The sequence below is a fragment of the Ruditapes philippinarum genome, unplaced genomic scaffold (genome assembly GCF_026571515.1).
Source record: "Ruditapes philippinarum isolate M1 unplaced genomic scaffold, ASM2657151v2 ctg940_1_1_1_1, whole genome shotgun sequence".
Lineage (NCBI taxonomy): Eukaryota > Metazoa > Mollusca > Bivalvia > Venerida > Veneridae > Ruditapes > Ruditapes philippinarum.
The window spans coordinates 122,938-146,278 of record NW_026866687.1 but is presented as its reverse complement, the minus strand read 5'-3'; the positions used below and the strand labels follow the sequence as shown (position 1 = coordinate 146,278).

Below are 23,341 nucleotides of genomic sequence, written 5' to 3'. Positions count from 1 at the left end.
CATTTTTATAATGTCATGAACTGTCCTTTACATTTTATTTTAATATTCTCTTTAAAATGACATTATAAAATGACAAGAACTATCTTTAAATTTTACTTTAGAAAGGCGATGAGATTCCGAGATTTCAGTTTGTAATTTTAAAATGACGACATCCAGCCGGATATTTTTTTCATATTAAGTTGCAGACTTATACAATTATGTTGTTCAGTGCTTCTTTCATATAAACTTGTTGTTCAAACTTTATCTTTATATCCTTGAATTCAGTCTTACAACGCTGTAATCACAATAATCCGGAGAAAAGCAAATTTCAAAGGAACATTTCGAGCTTTTGCTACTGTCATTTGTGTTGCCATTGTTGTTGCCGTTCCCGTTTTTTTCTTAAAATTTCGTGGTGGTTGTTTTCAACCGTAGATACAACAACGTTTTGAATACGATCTTTTGGTAGATTATACTTAACTTGACCTTAAGTCATAAATGACTTAATTTCAAGTTCAATTTTGTTTTCCCCTTTTTTTTTTTTAAATAAATAAATTACTTGATTTTACTTTGTCATTGTAAGAATTTTTTGGGTTTTTGGAAAAATTAAGGGATTTATTTAGCGGAAAACCGTTTTGGGCAATTTTTCGGGAAAATTTAATCTTAAAATTAATCCCGATGTTAATTAATTGTATCTATGTATTTTTTTCTTAGGTTATAAATGGGATAGAAAAAAAATTTTAAAGTTGTTTTTTTTTTTGAAATGCACTTCATGGATGTAATGACTTTAAAATAAGAAAAATGAATAAAATTCAATTGCTTAAAACATGTAAAAAAATATATTTTTTCATGTGATTTAAATTTTACAAATATTATTCGTTCAGTTTTGTGTAGGATTTCCCGTTTTGAATATTCATAGTTTGGAGTGAACATTCATACCGTTCCAAACTTCAGAATAAAAAAAGAAAGAAAACTCCCCCTTCTGCTAAAAACAACCCCAAATAAAAAAAATGTAGAATTTAAAAAAATTTCTTAAGAAAAAAAATATAAAAATTTTCCGTAGTTTTTATATATTAGAGTAATATAATTATTTAGAAAATAAAATGGCATAAAGAGTTAACGAAACTGAAATTGTGTTATATCTATTTTACCAAGTTTAGTTAGATGAAAAATTAAGTTTAAGGTTTTCATGACAACAACATGTTACGATGTGTTATTTTGAATGAGTAATGAACAGAATGTTTTGGCTCTGTCATGCAACAGAAACTCTATAAAACACTTTTAAATACTGTTGTTAGCAATCTCGTTGTCGTTCTCCATTATTGCGGAAATTGAAAGTATGTTCGCAATTTATTACCAGCAGATAACAGTGCCGGATGTGTGTTTACAGGTCCCTGTTTACAAAATATTTACAAACTGAATATTCAAAGTTAGACAGATACTAAATAATAAATTGACAAACATTTATCTCCTATAATCCTGTTTAAAGATATTCAAAACATGCACTAACAAATGGTCATTGTATTAATACTTATTTCCCTTGCCAAAGGTAAGCGGATATCAAATCAGCTTTTTGATTCGTCCAACTGATCGGAAAGAAATACGGATAACGTCACTTTAAATATACACCCGCCTGGTTTTATCGGTGGGCGAAAATAACCCATTGATAATGCAATATTGTAAATAAGGCGGCGTTCAATGAACGCAACCCACTCCCGCGACCGAGTAAAATTCACAAATGAAGGAATATGTAATGTTCTTACTCAAAGTGGAACATGTTTAAAGGATATTTGGCCTTATTTTACAAGGAAAAGAATAAAACGAAATAAGTAAGAAATGAGAATATAAGAAAAGTATGCTTATCGCATTTTAAACATTTGTGAATTTATTTTTGTGCAAATTTTAAATGGGCATTAAAAAGCATAAGCCAACTATCTCGAATGATATGCCAGGTTTAAATATATTTTGCATTAATATGTTCATCAAGACGAGAATAATACATATCAAATGTCATAAAAGTACTTATTTAACATGTGATATTTAACTATAGTACCCTGTAATTGAACTAGATTGGTAAAGGTCGTTGACATAAACTACTTGCCTGACATAAACTACTTGCCTTCTACGCTTTGGGTTCGAATCCCGACAGGGACTTTTATTTTGTTATATTTTATTCCATGCAAGCTTGCTGAATGTCGGTGGTTCTACTCAGATGCCCCATGAAATTATGCACGGAAAGGCAACTGAGGTATTCAGCAAGCTGTAAAGTTCAATCAAAAATGATTACAACGCGCATCGAAATATCACTATGATATGCAACATTTTAAACTCAATACTTTTAATAAGAATATGAGCAATTAAACTGTAGATGTGATAGATTTAGTCTGGCTATCAAACAATGAACTTTTCAAAATGATCTTTATATTACATTTTATGTTGTTTTTTCTAAGTGTAAGTTTATTATGAGAAGATGCAATTTGTCGCATTTAATTTTGATTAACAGTAAACATTTTTTCTCTCTTAATTTCTCATTGTAGGTCGGCAATGAAGACAGCTGGAGTACAGTTGAGGTTCGTAAATTATAAGAATTATTCAAACACGATTTTGTAAGAACCTTGTGTAGAGCATTTTCGAAAATTACGATAATTGTCAAATTAAAACATAACAATCTATATAAAACAAAAAACGCCCCGGGCCAGCCTTTTGACAGTCGAAAAATTTGCCAAAAATGTACACACAGTTATATAACTTTACATAGCCCAATTTTGTGAAAATATAAGTTGACATGTCATTGTTATGTGATGAGTTTGAAAAATGTTTAACTTACCAAAGTTAGCAAATGCATATATAAAGAAACACCTTGACCTGGAACTAAATGACCCCAAACTCCGCCCAAACTAAAATGACCACCTGGTAAATTTTACAATTATTCAATGCATGGCAAAGTCACAGTCCTGACACACATGTTTACCTTCAACCTTTAAGTATGACCTAGACCTTTTAGGCATTGACATTGTCCTAAGACGCTATACGTTGTCTTATCATTTGTGCAAATTTATTTTAAAATCCTATAAATCAAACACAGATACCGTCCGGACACAAATGTAATTCAATCTCATCTTGTGAGAATAAGTACCTCCAAAATAAACGTGACTTTGACCTTGAAGATAGGGACATGGATATTGAACGCAACACATTATCTTGATATGGTAGTCATATATGCTATGTTATTTGAGAATCATTTAATGTACAAGTACAAATGTTGCTGCAATGCAGCAATTGAGAATGCTCCGTGCAAAAGAAAATAATGGGTTCATTACAGATACCGTACTACATCATTCCTATGCACAGGTCATGTTGTATTCAGATTTAGTACTTTTGTACATTATTCCGAATGTTTTGTAAATCATTTGTGCATAATTATACTAATCGTATGCACTATCCATGAGAGAGGGGCCAGATATTTGCTTTCACTGATGCCTACCTGGTAATAAAAAAAATCAACACAAATATCTCCGCGCCTGTGGGCGCGGAGCACTAACAATGTTTCCGTCTAGACACGACTGTGTGTACCTTTAAACTCCTATTATGAGAATGTGAACCTTCAAACAGTAGCCGAGACCTTGACATTTCAGGTAGGGACATGCGTCTTAGACGAGACACATCATCTTGATGTGGAAGACATTTAAGCCTAGATATTTTTAATCTTTCAATGACTTACAAAATTACAGTCCGGACACGACTGTTGTGCAAATGTGGACGCATACATAGACGGACAGACAAGTATCTTGACAATTTTAAAAGATAAATGAAACTAAAATGTTAATACGTTGTTTAGATCCTAAATATTAATCGGTGTTTTTCTGTTTGTTTCAATTATTTTCACAATACGTTCATTTAAAGTTATAAATGCACCCTGTCTATCTAAAATGCAACAAAAAAACTTTCTTGCTAATATCAGCTGCAACATCAATCATGTTTTCGTTTTAGAAAAGGACACCGTATGGTAAAAGGACATAATTATTCATTCAATGGATTTATAAGGCACCGACCTTATGTTGTGTACAGCGGCATATATGTCATATATGAATTTGTAATATGAACTTTTAATAAATATTTATTGAACTGTTTGCTTAACTCCGGGTATTTCGGGGGTGTTAATAGGGTCTTAACAGGCATACTTAATTATAGTATAAGACGTTTCGCACTCATGAAAGAAAATGAATCTAATTAGTTTATCTTGAAAGTGTACTTATTCTTTCCAAAATGGATGGTGATGCTATGAATAGATAGTAAATTATGAAGGACTGGTACTTCTGACGCATGTGTAATTATGGGCTTTTAACAAACGTTCTTCAAATAGTTCAATGTCAGAACAAGCTTAAGCATTTGGTTAGAAATAATCATATTAAATTTACTGAAATCACATATCATAACAAATAGCATTTTTAAAAAAGATATTCGGCCGAAGTACAATTGGTTAAATAACTAGCATGTTTAATTTATAAATTTTCGATAAGTATACAAATGTTAGCAATACACTGCCAAAATAATTCATTGTAGCTAAGAAAAAAGCCTTGTGTAAACATAGGAATCAAATTATCTCAGCATATTGATATTGATGTATTTTCAAAGGAGGACAGTTTCTGTTGACTTTATACATTTTGTAATCATGTGCAGTATTGACAGTATTATTAAAATAATCACAAATGAAATGTTGCAAATAGAAATAAAAAGATAATGGATTGTATGAAATCAAGAAACGTTTACTCTCCTAATAAATATTAACAGCTATCATGATGAAAACGAAAAGAATGAGACACTGTAAAAACTATGTTAACCGAGCTTGGTTTTACAAACAAAAACAATGTGATAACTAAAGACAAACCTTATTGTGGTTCATAACCCAACACACAACATTAATTGTGTGAAAGTTGGCGGTCTTAAATTTCACATAAAACAGAATTATTTAATTTGTACTCAATAATTCCGTTAATTTTATAAATAATGAATGCAATTTTAGATTGAAAAAGAATTACTTAAACAATTGAAGCTATAGGAATAAAACTAAAAATTGAAACGTAATTTTATAAATGATAACGTTCTGCAGGTATAATAATCCTGCTTTCAGAGGGAAATATTCAACAAACGTTTTCTCTCCAACTAAATGTAAACATGTAAAGAGATAAACCTAAATGTGGTACACACCATTAATTGTGTGAAAGTTGGCGGTCTGGAGCCAAAAATTTCACATAAAAACAGAATCATGATTTAATTTGTACTCAATAGGTCCGTTTATTTTTTATATAATGAATAATATTTTAGATTAAAACAAAATGCTTAAATAATTGAAGCAGTAAGAATAAAAATTAAATTTTAAACGTTATTTTATAAATGAGAAGGTTCTGTTGATATAATAATTCCCCGTACAGGGGGGAAAACTGAAAAACACTGAAAATCCAAAAAATTGTAAGTAACTTTTTCTTTTATAAAAACATACTTTTTACAGAATAATCAATCGGGTTGAAAAATTAAACACTGGAAGATGTCTCTGTTACTAAATAAACATTGTTCTTCGCAGTCCGCAGACATTTATACATGTATTTATAAAAACTTGATGATTATGCAAAGATATATGAATATTATAAACATTATATCAATTTTGAATGCATCAAAGGTCATATGTTATATCGGACACATATTGAACATCATAAACTGAGGATGCCTGATAAATAAGGATTTTTTTGGTGTTTTTTCGATATTTTCACGTGCATGAGGAAGCTTAAAGGAAGTGAACTGGTTGTGTAGTTTTTTGGGGCAAAATTATAAATCAAAATGTATGGTAAAATAGAACGTGAAAATAACAATCAGTAAGTTCCTACGATGTAAAACAAGTAGAAATGTTGCTGCAATGCAGCAATTGAAAGAAGCTCAACCCAAAACATGCGCTCATTACTGATACTTTTTCCAAATCATTCCTACACACAGGTCATTATTACATCATCCCGATATTTTGAAAATCATTTAAATTTGCATAATATTTATACTTATCGTATGCACTGTCCATGACAGAGGTGCCAGATATTAAATTTAAAAAAATGCTTTCACTGATGCGTACCTGGTAAGGAAAGTAATTCCAATAAAAACAAGACTTACAAGACTAGTAATGTGACATGACAGTACATGCAGTAGTGCAACATTGTTCTGTTTGTGTCACTACTGTAGTCAGTAATATTAGATGATAAAATATATCAAAGCATGGATATTTTCTTTTTCACCTTCAATGCGACTCATTGTCTACATATATCAACACATAATCATGGTAAGGAATATAAATTCCATATGTAAATAAGTAAAAACAAAATTTTTTATCGACTTTATTTTTCAAAATGTGCGTTACATATAAAACGAAACGCATTGATGCAAAGCATCAAAGGGCGTCCAAGCAAGAAGTGCAGCAAGTGACGATGATAGTAGACATATGATGACCAGATTTTTTTTCAATGGTTAATTGGATTCTACCAGAATTGAATATCATAAATGGGCAGACGAAAGACATTGTTAGTAATGAACTTTGGTAGGCTTGCTTGAGACAAATTTGAAAACAGTATATAAAGAGAGTTACAAAAGGGACTAATATAGTTTAATTACATGCATTTCTTCATGTCAAATTTTAAAATAAGATGTTTCCATCAATACCTTGACTTTAAGATACAGTAGATATAGTTCAAGAACACACAATGGAATGAAAAATTTATGATGAATTTTAAAAAAAAGACAAATTTCAGGATTTTTGTTATACGCTTCAATATAAATAATGGTATATTAAAAACATGTATAAATTTGCATGGCATGTTGATATAGTGAAACATTGTTTGTCAATATAATGGAAGACTGTTACCTGAATTTTAGACAGTTTTTTTGGAAATGCTCTGGCACATTAGTGATAAAGAGCTATAATTAATTGTTTTATTAGGAGATCGATATACTATTTTGTTGAATTCCCTTAAAAAAATGAATTTGTTATAATAGTAAAAAATCGGGAAAAGATGGTAGATTCAAATATTCATGGTCAAAAATATCAGAAGTACAATCACAGGAGCAATTAATTTACCGGAAAGAACGTACGGAACAGGATAATACTATGATATAATAATTCGTAACTAGAAATGTGTCGTCACACCACGGATACCCCCGCATGCAGCCAAAATTTCAGATGTATAATATTTAGTTCCAAATTTGTTTGCACAAACTTTTTTTTAAGTTCAAAGCCCTTTAAACTATTCAATGTTAACACACACTATTGTTAAGTTCAAGGCACTGAAACTTTTTTCAGTATTAATCTTCTATTAATTGCATATTGCATATTTGTAGCTAAAATAATGACAACATATATTTTCACAAAAGCATGTGTGTGAAACTTTAAATTCATTTTGTTTCCAACATTCAAGAGATGACCTTGTCAAAAATCATTGAACCACAACCAAATTCAAACTTGAACTGCTTATTCCTAAGATGTATCTATATGTCAAATTTGATAAACCATTGGGGAGAAAATGAACGGAAACTAAAAAAATTTCTGAATTTTTTTTCAAAGTTCAAGCGGGATAACTCTGTCAGCTATCATCAAACCATGACAAAATTCGAACTTGACCAGTTTATTCTTATGACATATCCATATGTTTAATTTGAGTTGAATATGTACAACTGTAGGAAGATAATGAAGGGAACTGAAATTTCCTTTTTTTCAAAGTTAAAGGGGCATTACACTGCAAGAAATCACCAAACAATGGCCAAATTTGAACTTTACCTGCACATTCCTTAGAAATATCCATATGTCAAATTTGAGTTGAATATATCATAACGTTGGGGGAGATAATGAACGGAAACTGAAAATGTCATATTATTTTCAAAGTGAAAGAGGCATAACTCTGCCAAAAATTATCGAACCATAACAAAATTCGAACTTGACCTGTGCATTCCTTTGACGTTTCTATATGTCAAACTTGAGTTGAATGTGTTATACCGTTGTGGAGATAATGAACTGAAACAGGAAATTTCACATTATTTTCAAAGTAAATGGGGTATAACTCTGTGAAAAAAACATCAAACAACGACCAAATTCGAACCTGCGCATTGCTTTGATGTATCCATATGTCAAATTTAAGTTAAATGTTTACAACTGTTGGGGAAATAATGAACGGAAACTAAAAATTTCATCAAGGGGTATAGCTCTGTCAAATATCATCGGACCATGACCAAATTCGAACTTGACCTGTATTTTCTTATGATATATTTCTATGTAAAATTTGTGTTGAATGTGTGCAACAGTTACAAAGATAATGAACGAAAACTGATGATGACGGAATGACAGAAGGACGGGTGACTGAATGACGGAACGGGGTAACGGGGGAATAAAAATGGCCTACTTTAAGGTATAACTTGCTCAAATTTGTTATCAGAAAATATTGATAATTTCTATACAGTTTCTTTGTAAATATTAAATAACCATGTTTTGACTTCATTCAAAGTATATATGTCATATTTAAAACTCTTCACATTATAGGTGGTCACAATATGAAAATATAGTTTCGTTAAAAATAAAGGACAGATTTTTTAAGAAAAGACCAACTTTACTTGTCCTGTAGATATAAACATGGCTTCCTAATTTTTCCCGTTCTCATTCATTAATATGAAATGCTGCGAATCACCAAAGTGGAAACTTATATATGACTTTCATAATAGGAATCGGAGGGTATTCTTTTTTCGAATTTATTTTTAGCTGTAAATCGAAATGATTAATTAATAAAAATTGGGTCTATGGACAAAAAAAGTAAACACAAACAACTCCTTGTGGGAGGAAGTATGGTTAAACAGAACTTTAATATCTCAGCAATTTGACTAGAAACTTAAGGAACTGTCCCTTACATTATTATTATGTCATGAACTGTTCTTTACATTTCATTTTGGTATTCTCTTTAAAATGCCATTATCAAATGGCAAGACTTATCCTTTAAATGTTATTTCAGAAAGTCCGATTTTAAAATGACGACATTCAGCCGGATAAAAAGAAAAAATTGAGCTTTTCCTACTGGCATTGTGTGGTTGCCGTTGTTGTTGCCGTTCCCGATTTTTTTCTATGCTAAATTTCGCTGTGATTGTCTTCAACCGTAGATACAACAACGTTTTGAATACGATATTTTGAAAGATTATACTTAACTTGACCTTAAGTCATAAATGACCTTAAATTTCAAGTTCAAATCTTTGATTTTGCCTTATCCATTTTGTATAAATAAATAATAACTGACTGTTACTTTGTCAATTGTAACAGATACTTAGATAGAGTAATGATTTATACAGGACCGTTAGGGAAACCAAATTGACCGGGATCTAGATCTTATAATTAATACAGATACGTTAATCAATTGTATCTATGTATTTGGTTTCTCTTAGGTTATAAAATAGGAATAGAAACAATTTAAAGTTTGATTTTTTTTCTGAATAGCACTTCATGGATTGTACTGACATTATACAATAAGGAAATAATGTATAATAAATTTGCAATTGCATTAATATCTAGGGATGAGTTTACATGTAGAGAAATATATCTTTTATTCATGCTGATTTATAATGTTACAAATATTATTCGTATCAGTTTTGTGTAGGATTTCCCAGTCTTGAATCAGTCATAGTTTGGAGTGAACATTCATACCGTTTGCCAAACTTTCACAATACAAAGCCAGACGACTCACCCTCCTGCTTAAAAGCAATCCCAAACTAAAATAAATGTAGAACTTGTAATATTAGTAGAAATTATAGAAATTTTCCGTGAGCATTTTTATAGAATAATGATAAACATATTAAGAAAAGAAAATGGCATAAAGAATAAACGAAAATGAAACATGGTCTTATATATATTATACCAAGTTTAGTTAGATGAATGTCAATATGTATGATTTCGAAAACTATGATGGAAGACAGAAAATAACAATTATAAGGTGATAAATAAACGCATTTGAGGGACTTCAAATGTCATTAAGATTGATTATACGTATCCTTTTCCTTACTGAAATGTAATATTTTGATAATAATTTTAACGCTAATTGTAATGTAAAATAATCTCCTTCGTAAATTAATTCTTTAAATTTGAGTATTAAGTTTAAGGTTTTCATGACAACAACATGTTACGATGTGTCATTTTGAATATGTAATGAACAGAATGACACAACACTATAAAACACTACTAAACACTATTGTTAGCAATCTCTTTTTCTTTCTCCATTGTTGTGGAAATTGAAAGTGTGTTTTATTGAAGATCGTTCAGCACGACATTGTTGTTGTGAATACATTTTAGATGGTATTTTTTGTTTTTTATTATTGCTCTTTTTCAATGTGGTTGGTTCCAGTATACTTCCTACTTGAATACTGTAAAATCACTCGTAGGATATGTTGCCTGCTTTTTTAATTTGTCTTTTGACGTCTTGTCTGTGATATGCAGGCTTCATAACCTCTGATCCCTTTTTAAAATTCCATTTTGTTTAGTTACGTCCATTGTTTTCTCGTTTAGGGCACACACTTCTATTACTTGGGGACCATACGCCGCTTTTCATGGAATGACACTACTGTGTCACATTGAAGTTTCCATGATAACCGCCGTATGAACACATCTGCGGATGTTTCTAAATTTAAAATTTCACCATATTTGTATTTAAATGTTGAATTCTGCTTCAGCCGGTGCTAGGAGGCGTGGACGGTAACTTGCACTTTCCAGTACCGTCCATGAACAGGCTTAATCAAACCGAGCCTGCAACATTTTACAATTTTGCCGTGTTGGGCTTTCTTTAGGGATTCTTTTTTTTCTATATTTTATTGTGACATCCGTGTTATTTGTGCCGTGTATAACGTAACGGCTGTAAAAAGTCTCCCCGTACATTTAATCAATAAAGTTAGACATATACTAAATAATAAACTGACCAATATTTATCTCCAAGAAATAATTCTTTATAAAGAAATTCAAAACATGCACTAACCGATGGTTATTGTATTTATACTTATTTCCCTTGCCAAAGGTAGACGGATATCAAATTAGCTCTTTGATTCGTCCAACTGATCAATTGATCGGAAAGGCAGACGGATAACGTCACTTTAAATATACACCAGCCTAGTTTTATCATATAGATAACCCATTGAAGAATGCAATATGGTAAATAAGATCAACAATGAAAATCGGCGTCCAATGAGCGCAACCCCATCCCGCGACCAATTAAATTCACAAATGAAGAAATATGTGATTTTCTTATAAAAGTGGAACATGTTTAAAGGATATTTGGCCTTATTTTACAAGGAAAAAGATTAACATGAAATAAGTAAGAAATGAGATTATTAAGAAATGATGTTTATCGCATTTTAAACAACTATGAATTTATTTTTCTAAAGATATGGTCATGTGCAAATTTTAAATGGGCATTAAAAAAACATAAGCCAACTATCTCGACTGATATGCTAGGTTAAAATATATCTTGCATTAATATGTTCATCAAGACGAGAATAATACATATCAAATGTCATAAAAGTACTTATTCAACATGTGATATTTAACTATAGTACCCTGTAATTGAACTAGATTGGTTAAGGTCGTTGACATAAAACTACTTGCCCCTAAACGCCTTTGGTTCGAATCCCGAAAGAGACTTTGATTTTGTGAAATAAAGCTTCCATGCAAGCATGATGTCGGTGGTTCTACTCAGATGTCCCTCGTACTTGAAATAATATTTCAATACTTTTAATAAAAATAATACTTTTAATGAAAATATGAGCAATTAAGCTGTAGATTTGAAATATTTAGTCTGGCCATCAATCTATTAACTTTTCAAGATGGTCTTTACATTAAATTGCAAGTTTTTCTAAGCGTAAGTTTATTATTTTTTGATAAAAAATCTGGAAACAAAGTGATCCCTCGGAGGCATTAATCACAAAAAAATTACAAGAGAATTGCAGATTCGGTTTGATTGAGTCTGCACATGAGGGATAATGAAAATTACTATAAGTCAGAAATTTTATTTCTGTCTAAATATATCATGCTAATTCCGTAGTGATGATTAAATTTATTTATGTCACCAAAAATAAGATGCAATTTGCCGCATTTAATTTTGATTAAAAGAAAACACTTATTTTTCTCTTGATTTCTCATTGTAGGTCGGCAATGAAGACAGTTGGAGCACAGTTGCGGTTCGTAAATTATAAGAATTGTTTAAACACGATTTTGTTAAAATCTTTTTTTTTATGTAGAGCATTTTCAAAATTTACGAAAATTGTCTCATTGAAACACTACAATCTATATAAAACAAAAACGGCCCCGGTCCAGCCTTTTGACAGTCGAAAAATTTGCCAAAAATGTACGCACAGTTATATTACTTTACAGAGGCAAGTTTTGTGAAAAATACAAAATGAGATATCATTGTTATGTGATGAGTTTGAAAAATGTTGTACTTAACAAAGTTATGAAATACATATATAAAGAAACACCTTGACCTGGAACCAAAGGACCCCATACTCCGCCCAAACTTAAATGACCACCTGGTAAATTTTAAAATCATTCAATGCATGGCAAAGTTACAATCCTGACACACATGTTTACCTTCAACCTTTAAGTGTGACCTATATCTTTTAGACATTGCCATTGTCCTAAGACGAGATACGTATACGTTGTCTTATTATGGTGGACATTTGTGGAAATTCAATTTCCAAACTAAACGTGATTTTAACCTTGGAGATAGGGACATGGATGTTTAACGCGACACATTATCTTGATATGGTAGTCATATATGCTATGTTATTTAAGAATCATTCAATGTATAACAAAGTTTCCGTCTAGACACGACTGCGTGTACCTTTTAACTCCTATGATGAGAATGTGAACTTTCAAACTGTAGCGGAGACCTTAACATTTCAGGTAGGGACGAGGCACATCATCTTGATATGGTAGACATTTATGCCTAGACATTTTTAATCTTTTAATGGTTTACAAAATAACAGTCCGGACAAAACTCGGGACGCACACAAAGACGGACAGACGGATGGAGCAATTTTGATATGCAACCCTTCGAGGGCATACAAAAAAAAAACATTTCAAAGATTGGTTATGAAACGCATCAACATCACTTGCCTGTTAATTTGTGGCTGTTTCTAAAGTCTCAGGTTTTTATTTGACACCTGCGTCTTTTAGTTTAGAATTTTTACAGTGTGCAACATGTGTACAAGGTGTCCCGCTGTAACACTCCAATTGAATGTGGAGGCATCTATATCATCTAGACACATTTCTAGTGCTATTTTTATTTCAATAGCATCCTTATGTGCAATCTTTTTACCGGTGTTTAATATGTGAAACTAAAACTACTGCTGATAACACAATATGTCAAAGAAAATACGAATACCGCACGAAAACTAGTTTAAGGTGACATAAAATGAGTATGCAGAAAAAGTAAAGATTTGAATGTCGGAAAGAATAAATGAGGTTGTCGTTACGTTGGTAGGGTTATTTTGTCTCTGATACTAATGCTAATTTATTTCGGATTGCTTAATTTGTCAGACATCTATTGTATCTGTTTTAAATTTGATGGATTCACTATAGTTTTGAATTGTTGGCATAACTATCACATAATGAAAACATTCCAACCATTCAGGAAGGCGTATAGTAAACTGTGTTTGTTCGTCTGTCTGCGTAGCAAAATATTTAACTTGGAGGTCTGGTTTTATCTAAGAAATAACATTATGGAAACGTTATAATATTGATTTTATGTTACAAATGCCACAACACAAAAGGCACGACAGCTTTACTCATTAAAGAATGAACAAGTTGCGCGAAATTGTAAATGTATCTGGTAAATATTATGCAAACTTAATTATTTTTCAGCTCAAAGATGGGGAAAACTACAACGTTTGTAAGTATCTAACTACTGTTGCCTTTCTTACATTCAACTATTGAAAGTTTATTTATCGAAGATAATGATTATATCTTTGATCAACATCTCTTCCTAAAACATTTGGTCAGTTCTGTCACAACTCATATGGTTGTGCAGAGATATTTGGTATGTTGATCACAACGTTCAAATTTTATGTAATCTAAACTACGAAAATTGTTCAGGTTATGAACTTAAGTCATAAGATACTCTTTTAATGGTTGTCATGCTAAAAAGGCCAATAACCTCTTTGGGAAAATACCTGCTCACGGAGCATGAGCTGTACAATATTTAAATAACCTTTTGAGACCCCTTCAATTAAGCGATTACATTCAAGGAAGAGTTACTTCCCTTACCTGATGTTATGTAAGTGGGGCATTATTCTATAATCTATACAGACCGCTTCGAATGTTAGCACATCGAAAGTTTCATTATCAGTGTAAATACGGGGCCCTCAAACTGCATAGGTGCATTGGTCTTGGCTAGAAGCTGGCCCTATTGATTTTTGGGTCAAAAGTTAAAGGTCAAGATCATATTGACATTGTATTTCAAAACGGTTCCCTATCAATAACTTGACATCCTATCCGCTGTTGGCCCTAAACTTCGTAGGTGCATTGCTCCTGGCAAGTAGGTGACTCTTATTGATTTCGGGCTCCAGGGGTCAAAGGTCGAGATCATATTGACAATGTAGGTAACAGTTCTGTATTAAATTAATAACTCAACAACCCATAGGACTTGGACAATTAAACTTCACAGATGAATTTGTCTTTGCCTGTAGATGAACCCTGTTGATAGTCAAAGGGTCAAAGGTTTAGGTCATATTGACCGTGTAGGTAAAAACTGTCTCCGACCAAAAACCCAACACATTAAGTTGGCTTGGCTGTTATTTTTTGTTTAACTAAAACTTCATTTGGAATAAACATTTCAAAGTCTAATGTACTTTCACAAATATGCTGTCATTAAAGCGGCCTAACTGATTCATAAAATGTATGCATATATATGTGGTAAGATTTATTATAACTTTGTCATAAAATTGATGCACAAAACCTTTACGGTGACAATGACCTAGTGACTAGTCATGACCAGAAGATATACCCTATTGATTATTTGGTCACTAAGTCAAAAGTCAGCAACAATTACCTGGTCTCATGACTGATTGGTTGCCGATACATATATTTGACAAACTTATATTGTTTTTAACCGGACACTTTGGTAAGAACACATCAAAGAAAGACTTCGATTTGTGGGACGAATACCATATGTACAGACAGAAAATGCAACATAGATATGTTATTTAGAGAAATTGAAGCATGAAAGATAGAAAATTGATAAAGAATGTTTAAACATTGAATTAGTTTAATGAAACAAAACAATATGTTGTCCTATTAATCCTATCATTTTCTTACACCTCTTAAAATTCTTGTATTTTCTATTCAACAATGAGTGAATTATAAAATAAACAATAATTCATAAAAATTAATATGATCATAATTAATTTTGGAATTGTGATAAATGTTAAGTTATTTCATCCACTTAAACTGCATGTTGTTACACTATTATAATTGGGAAAGGTTTCGATAGTATATTTCTAATAAACAAACGGTTGTGTTCTGTAATGTGGATCAACGAACAGCAATCCATTACTGAATCGTAAGACATAAATGGAAGTAACGTATGGGACAGCTTTGAAAACTAGCTTTTTTTGGTCATGAAATTCTGTCTTTGATTATAAAATAATATTTCAATTAACAATCGAAACTAATACTTAAAATACATTTATGACAGAATCATGTGATATACTAGGATAAAAGATAATGTCAAAGTTTCAACTGACTAATATTGAAGTATGAAAAGAAATTATATTTTATCTATTTATAGCGGCCATATTGGAAACAATATTGATTTTCTCAAACGCAAATTTAATTGCGTCTATTACCTTTGGTATACTTAGATGTTCCTCTTAAATATTCTGCACAATGCCGAGACACTTTATGCTAAGAGTAGCTCCTTAGATAAAAAACAACTACTCTGTATATTAATGTATTTTAGTTGAGATAATATTTATTACTGTTAAGAAATTGTGCACACTATGTCTCATTTGCCTATGAAGTTGAATGAAATTAATCTTCTTTTTTTTTTGGCTAATTATAGCAGTAACTGGCACGGTTAGAAAACATAACACACTAGCAATGAACAAATATAGTAACTTGGGCAGAGTACCCAAAATAGAAAATAAATTCTCAGAAAGGCTTTTTGAGGTTTAATATAGGCAACTGCCTAGGACCTTTCATTTTATGTCAGTCTTCGTAATTAAAGCATTCAGCATTCGTAATAAAAATCGCAACTTGATATTCGATTTCACGATATTTTCCGATATAAGCTAATTTTACATATTTTCGTGTAGTTAGAAGGGATGTCAGAATCGGTTTAAGTGAGCAATCTGTTCCTGAAGCGTTTGTAAAAAACCCTTTACATTATGACATGTATCGTGTGGCTCTCTCTAGAGGATTTGAAACTGACAAAGCTATAAGAGTGAACGTAGTTGGTAACTTTAAACAAGGCAAAACGTCATTGACAAAAATACTCGTTGGAAAGACAAATGAAAATGTTCAGAGTACGAATGGAGTCGAAATTAATCACTGCAAATATGTTGAGGTTAATAATGATGTAATGCTCCTCGAAAAGACATTCAAACTTGGTGAAACTGAAATTATTGATCGTATTGCTGAAGTCGCAAAGAGTCAGGAGCACTTTTTTAGTGAAAATGAAAACAACCCCACTGAAACATCCGAGTATAGACGATCTTTAGAGCTAAACATAGCGTCATTAATTCCAGAACGTTTAGAACATTATGCTGAATCGCTCGATGATATTCATCCTGAATACAAACCATCTTTTGTAAATACAGAAGCTCACAACATCACACATGAGGCTAACAAAAAACAAAAGAAAAGAAAGAAACTCTTCAATAAAAAAGCAAATGTATTTCTCACACCGGAAGAAATGCAGGCATTCTCGGATCGCCTTACATCTGACCAATCTTTGTCAAATATTGCTGGAAATCTTGAAATATGGGACTTTGCTGGCCAGTTTGTCTTCTATGCTACTCATACATTATTTCACAGCAAGCGCGCTGTATACCTTTTGGTGTTTGATTTATCAACACCATTGTCATCAGTCGTTACAGATTCTGAATTTCCAATGGAAACAGGCGATAAAACGATGGAACAATTCATAAAGTTTTGGATAAACTCTATTCATTCATATGTTGGGTCAAGCGACGGTTCAGAACCTCCTGTTATTCTTGTTGGAACGCATAAAGATAAATTAGTCGGGACTGAAAAACAAAAATTAGAATATGCAGATGCATACTTTGAAAGAATAAGAACATTTTTTGAGGACTCACAAATTCTCAATCATATTCAAGCAAATGATTTTATAGTCAATAGCGTTGACTTCAACGACAAGGAAATCGTTGAGCTTCGAAAGGAAATCATACGTATTGGTATGAAACATTCTAAAATAAAAATTCCGGCAAAGTGGATAGCCCTTGAAAAAGAATTAATTCAGATAAGATACATGAAGATAATTCCATTTAGCAAAGTGGTGGAAATTGATTCAGAAAATGAATTCCCACTAAAGGGAGAAGAGGAAATCAAACTGTTCCTTATTTATCACCACTCGAAAGGAACACTATCTTTCTTTGACGAAGAACCAATATCAGCATATGTAGTACTTGATACGCAGTTTCTCATTGATGCGTTCAAATGCATTGTAACGTCAGAAAGATTTTGCAAAAAGGAGTCAAAGCATCGCCACCTCTGGAATCTTTTACGGAAACAAGGGAAGTTGAATATGGAGCTTATTCACAGAGTTTGGGAGTCAAACTATTATTTTCTCAAACATAAGAAAGAAATTCTGATGTTTATGCAAAGGCATTATATCATATCTGAAGTTTCAAGTTTTGATGAACACACGGGAACATCAAAAGGACTCGATTGGTTTATTGTACCTAATTTCTTACGTAACCACAGTGATAACAACACAATTACAGAGTTCTTTAAAGGAAAAAGACAAACATCTTTAAGGTTTCTGATGTTGTTTGAGTATACTCCCGTTGTGCAAATTGTATATTGTCGTCTTATTGCAGCTCTGGTAGCAAGGTGGTCAGTTGTTCAAATAGGCGTATTGAAACAAGGAAAGGAGTTCTTATTGTACGAAAACTTAGGAGTATTTAGGTTGGACACTCTAAATGCTGGAGTTGTTGAATTACAACAGAACAGAATTGAAATGCGTGTTATTAGCCTTTGCACATCTCAAAATGTAAACAGCATTACAGCAGACAAGTTCAGACGCTTTGCAGAGTTATTGGTCATCAGCGAATTCAATAAACTGCGTCATTTACCCACAATTCAAGGAAAACCTTTCAAGCCATGTTTTAGATGCAACAATGAAAGCCATGGTCTAAATGGAGGTCAAGGAATCTTGCATTTGGAAACCCTTAAAGGTAAAAGCATTGAACCCTGCCTTGATATGCCAATCAATCACGAAATTCACACACAACAGGCACTTTCCGAATGGTTTGAAGAAATCTCAAAGATACGACTTGCAGAAGACTGTCAGTTTAATGAGAAACAATTGAGCAAAATAGCACAATCAATTGGTAACAACTGGGAACTCCTTGGGAGTGAACTTGGTTTAAGCATTGTCGAAATCGAAAAAATATCAATGGACAATGACACTAGCAGTGTCAGGATCTACAAAATGTTATTGAGGTGGAAAGCTGAGGAGCAAGAAAATGCCACTGTCAATACTCTTTTACAAGCTATGAAATCAACGAAGTCACTTACCGTTGAATGGGATGAGGTGATGAACATTGTTGAGCAAATAGCATCCACACAAGAGAAATAATCACACATGTTAAAATGTATGTAACATATTTTGTTTATAGTATTTCAATAACTACCTTCCATTCCGATCTATATCTGAGTAACATATCGCTCAAGAGTGTATATAAATGTTGTAGGTTTCTTTGGAAACAGAAACAAAAAATACTTTCGTGTAAATGATATATCTATTATAGCTGCTACTGATTAAAAATCTGGAAACAAAGTGATCCCTCGTAAGCATTTATCGCAACAAAATTACAAGATCATTGCAGACTCTGTTTGATTGAGTCTGTACATGAGGAATAATGAAACCGTTTGTTATCTCATTCATCCTAAGTTTTAGAGCTTTTTTTGATCGACATTTCTTTCTTGTGTGTTTCTATACTACCCATAATAGCGCTAACAAATTAAATAATCTATTGTCATTTATTTCTGCTTTAGGGGCCTACCTTTCTATGTGATTCAAGAAAAATAAATAGAAATCAACATGCTTAACCGATGTTTTGCTTCAAGAAGACTTTTTCATATACCACGAAGCTGATACAACTGTAGGTTACTTTCTTATAAAAAACCATTTAAGACAACAACAGAAAGTATGAACTCTAACAATATTTGCAACAATCAAATTGAATGTGATATATTTATAATGTTTCCTTTGTCTTTTGTTTTGACAAATTTGAATACTATCTTTGAAACTTTATTTCGTTATTATCTAATAAGAACGTATATGTTTTATGAACATGTGTAGTAAGCACTCATGTCGTCACAAAAAATCCTTGTTGAATGAGCATATATTCTTTATATACAGACACAAATAAATGTTAATTTGTATTTTGTATATAAAGGAAGGACAAATGCGTATTTATGTTGCTGTTATTATGTGACGTAAATTATTATTCTGACAACAGGATTTACCTATTAACCCACTATAGAAAATGCTTCTAATCTAAATAATTATTGTTATCATTAAAATCAGGCAGATAAACCGGATTTAAATTTTATTCCGTTTCTTTTTACTGTATCATCATCAGGATGAAAAATGAACACACGATTATTACTGGCTCATACAATTATTGCATTTGAAAGCTGGTTAGTGGATCAACCACCAAGACATAACCTATACAAATGTGTTAAAATCAGCGAAAAAAACGCACAAAACAAAACAAACAAAAAACGAAACATAAACTTATTAATATTTGTCATTACATCAAAGTTTTCTTTCAAATTGTCTTACATAAAATCAAACGAGTAAACTAAAACAAGCAATAATGAATACAGTTCTAACTATAATATTAGTTTGCTTGAAAAGAACTTATGCAATTGAAATCATAGATAATGTTTTTTATATATCAAAATAACCTGGGATATTGCTTGAAACTGTCATATGTACAATTTGTATGTTAACGGATTTTCTGTAATTTACCTCCTCTTTGAGTAATTATTCAAGCTCATTCTTTTGAATAATTATGCCCCTTCCCTTCAAAAAAGTGGGGTATATTACTTTGCATGTGTCTGTCGGTCGGTCCGTCGGTCCGTAGACAAAATGGTTTCCGAGTGATAACTAAAAGAACGCTTAAGCCAAGGAACTTCAAACTTGGTATGATGATTGTTCATGACAAGTAGATGACCCCTATTGATTTTAGGGACAAAGCGTCAAAAGTCAAGGTCACATTGACCTTGCAGGTAAAAACGGTTTCCGAGTGATAACTAAAAAACGTTTAAGGGCTAGGAACTCCAAACTTGGTAGGATGATCGTTTATGGCCAGAAGATGACCCCTATAGATTTTGGGGTCAAAGGTCAAGGTGACATTGACCTTGTAGGTAAAAACGGTTCCGAGTGATAACTAAAGAATGCTTAGGCCTAGGAACTGCAAACTTAGTATGATAATTATTCATGACCAGTAGATGACCTACATTGAATTTTTGGTCAAAGGGTCAAAGGTCAAGGTCATATTGACCTTGTAGGTAAAAACAGTTTCCGAGTGATAACTAAAGAATGCTTAGGCCTAGAAACTTAAAACTTTGTATGATGATTGCTAATGTCCAGCAGATGACCTCTTTTGATTTTGGGGTCAAGGGGTCAAAAGTCAATGTCACATTTATCTTGTAGGTTAAAACGGTTTCAGATCAATAACTAAAGAATGCTTGGGCCTATTAACTTAAAACTCTGTCTGATGACTGTTTTTGACCAGCAGATGACCCATGTTGATTTTGGGGTCAAGGGGTTAAAGGTCAGGGTCATATTTACCTTGAAGGTAAAAACGGTTTCAGAGTGATATTTAAGGAATATTTAGGCCTAGGAACTTCAAACTTGGTATGATGATTGTTCATGACCAGCAGATGACTTCTATTGATTTTAGGGTCAAGGGGTCAAAGATCAAGGTTGCATTTACCTTGTACGTAAAAACGGTTTCCGCTCAATAACTAAAGAACGCTTGGGCCTAGGAACTTCAAAATTGGTATGATGATTGTTCATGACCAGCAGATGACCCCTTTTGATATGGGGTCAAAGGGTCAAAGGTCAAGGTGACATTGACCATGGCGGTAAAAACATTTTCCAATCAATAACTTGACATCCCATTGGCTGTTGGCCCTCAAACTTGGTAGGTGCATTGGACTTGACCAGTAGATGACCCCTAAAGATTTTGGGATCAGAGGAACAAAGGTCAAGGTTTCATAGGTCTTGTATTTCAAAATGGTTTTCTATCAATAACTGGACAACCCATAGACCTTCAAGTTTTACAGATTTATTGCTTTTGGTCATATGATGACCTCAATGGATTTTTTGGCATTAAGGGTTCAAAGGTCAAGATCACATTGAAATCTAAACCGATACTTCTCGGGGCATGGTACCATTTACAAAAAGTTCGTATGAAATTTATTACTGTAAACTATACTTATAGCCAACTCACATTCAAAATATGGTCATTATATCAGACGTTTCTTGTAAGCATATTACAGATTAAATCCTTATAGCAGAAACATACGAGGGTTGTTCGGAAAGTTTTGAGACTGGGTCAATATTTAGCGTTGGAAAAGATAAAATCAAACAAGAGTTTACTATGTATTACTTTAATACCTAATCTATTATAGTGTAAAATTTCATAACAATAGCTTCATGTATACAAAAGCTACAAAGCGTTAGGCACAGACACTACCGGTGACCCGGCGCACGCAACGACGTTATCCGACGTTGTCGTTATTTCCAGAGTTTAACGTCACCGTAGAAAAGTCAACTGCTACTCCTTTTCAAAGTATCTTCCTTCACAACGTACACATTTCTCATGCCTCGTTACCCACTTGGCGAATACATTTCTATACCAGTCAGATTTAAATGTTGCAATAATGCTCATAAGTCTAGAGCGCAGTTCAACTAGGTCCTCAAACAGGATTCCTCGTAGTTCGGATTTGATGGCCTGAAAAACGGAAAAGTCCATTGGGGCCAGGTCGGGTGAGTAGGGTGGGTGAGCGATGCGGTTAAACCCGACAACATCAAGTTCCAGAGAAGTGGCAGATGCTGTATGCGCAGGCGCATTGTCTTGATGTAGGTAGATGTTCTCCAGATTCGCAACTTCTCTTACTGTTATGCGACGGTCGCACTGAAGCGCGTTTCTTGCAAGTGTCAGTTTATCGTCGATGACGGATGGGCGACCGCTCCTTTCCTTGTCTTTTGTTGACTTTCTGCCATCCCGAAACTCTTTATGCCATCTAAATACCAATGGTCGACTAACAGTACGTCCGTTGTTTGCCTGTTCTAGAAGTTGCTTAGTTTCTGTTGGCGTTTTCCCAAGATTAACGCAAAACTTAATAAAAACACGCTGTTCCTCTTTTGACGGTGTTTCCATAGTCGTTGTCTTGTCGCGCACGTATTGCTATAATGATCTGCGGTAACGGCTTAAACAACTAGCGGAAATGACGTCCTTAAGTTGGAAGTGACGTCATAAAATTTTCGTGACGTTTGGCGCAATTTTAGGGGCTCTTTTTATTCAGTAAGAAAACTTATAACAAGAAAATAGTCCGTGCGCCAGGATGCGTAGACAGGTGTTGCTATGGAAACGATAATATGCCGTATAGTAACGTTACAACGTTTTAAAGACATAACTCGGATAAATAACATATTAAGCTATAATTTGTTTTAAATAATATTCGCAGCTGTAATTAGAAACAGAGAAAATCATATTGTCTCAACACTTTCCGTACAACCCTCGTATATAGGGAACCAAATCATTTATAACGGACTTAATGTCACCAATTATCTCCTATTTCTGATTAAGATATATTTTCTTACATAGAGCAAATACATATTACATAATTGGACTACTGCCATTAAATGACCAACATGATGTACAAAATGTATTCATAAAACAAAGCCACTTAAAATGAAAAGTTATACCTTTGAATTACTAATAAAATGGGTTAAAGAATTAAAAATGTTTATACATAGAAAATAAAAGTGTTCCCAATTTTTCAAATATACCCCTTTGGATTAATCATCCCTTTTCTAACTTTTTCATTGTT

General features: G+C 32.6%; 2 protein-coding genes across 2 annotated transcripts in view; one reads left to right on the top strand and one right to left on the bottom strand.

Moving 5' to 3' along the window:
- The window catches only part of LOC132733351 (uncharacterized), a 176,372-nt gene that overhangs the window by 115,257 nt on the left and 37,774 nt on the right, over positions 1 to 23,341 (bottom strand). The window lies entirely within an intron of this gene.
- LOC132733345 (uncharacterized) lies at positions 16,938 to 18,845 on the top strand. The gene has a single exon (XM_060719985.1). The coding sequence runs from the start codon at positions 16,938 to 16,940 to the stop codon at positions 18,843 to 18,845; it is 1,908 nt and encodes a 635-aa protein (XP_060575968.1).

Excerpts from the sequence above, each read along its gene's own strand:
- LOC132733345 (XM_060719985.1), top strand. The coding sequence starts at position 16,938 with ATGCAGGCATTCTCGGATCGCCTTACATCTGACCAATCTTTGTCAAAT.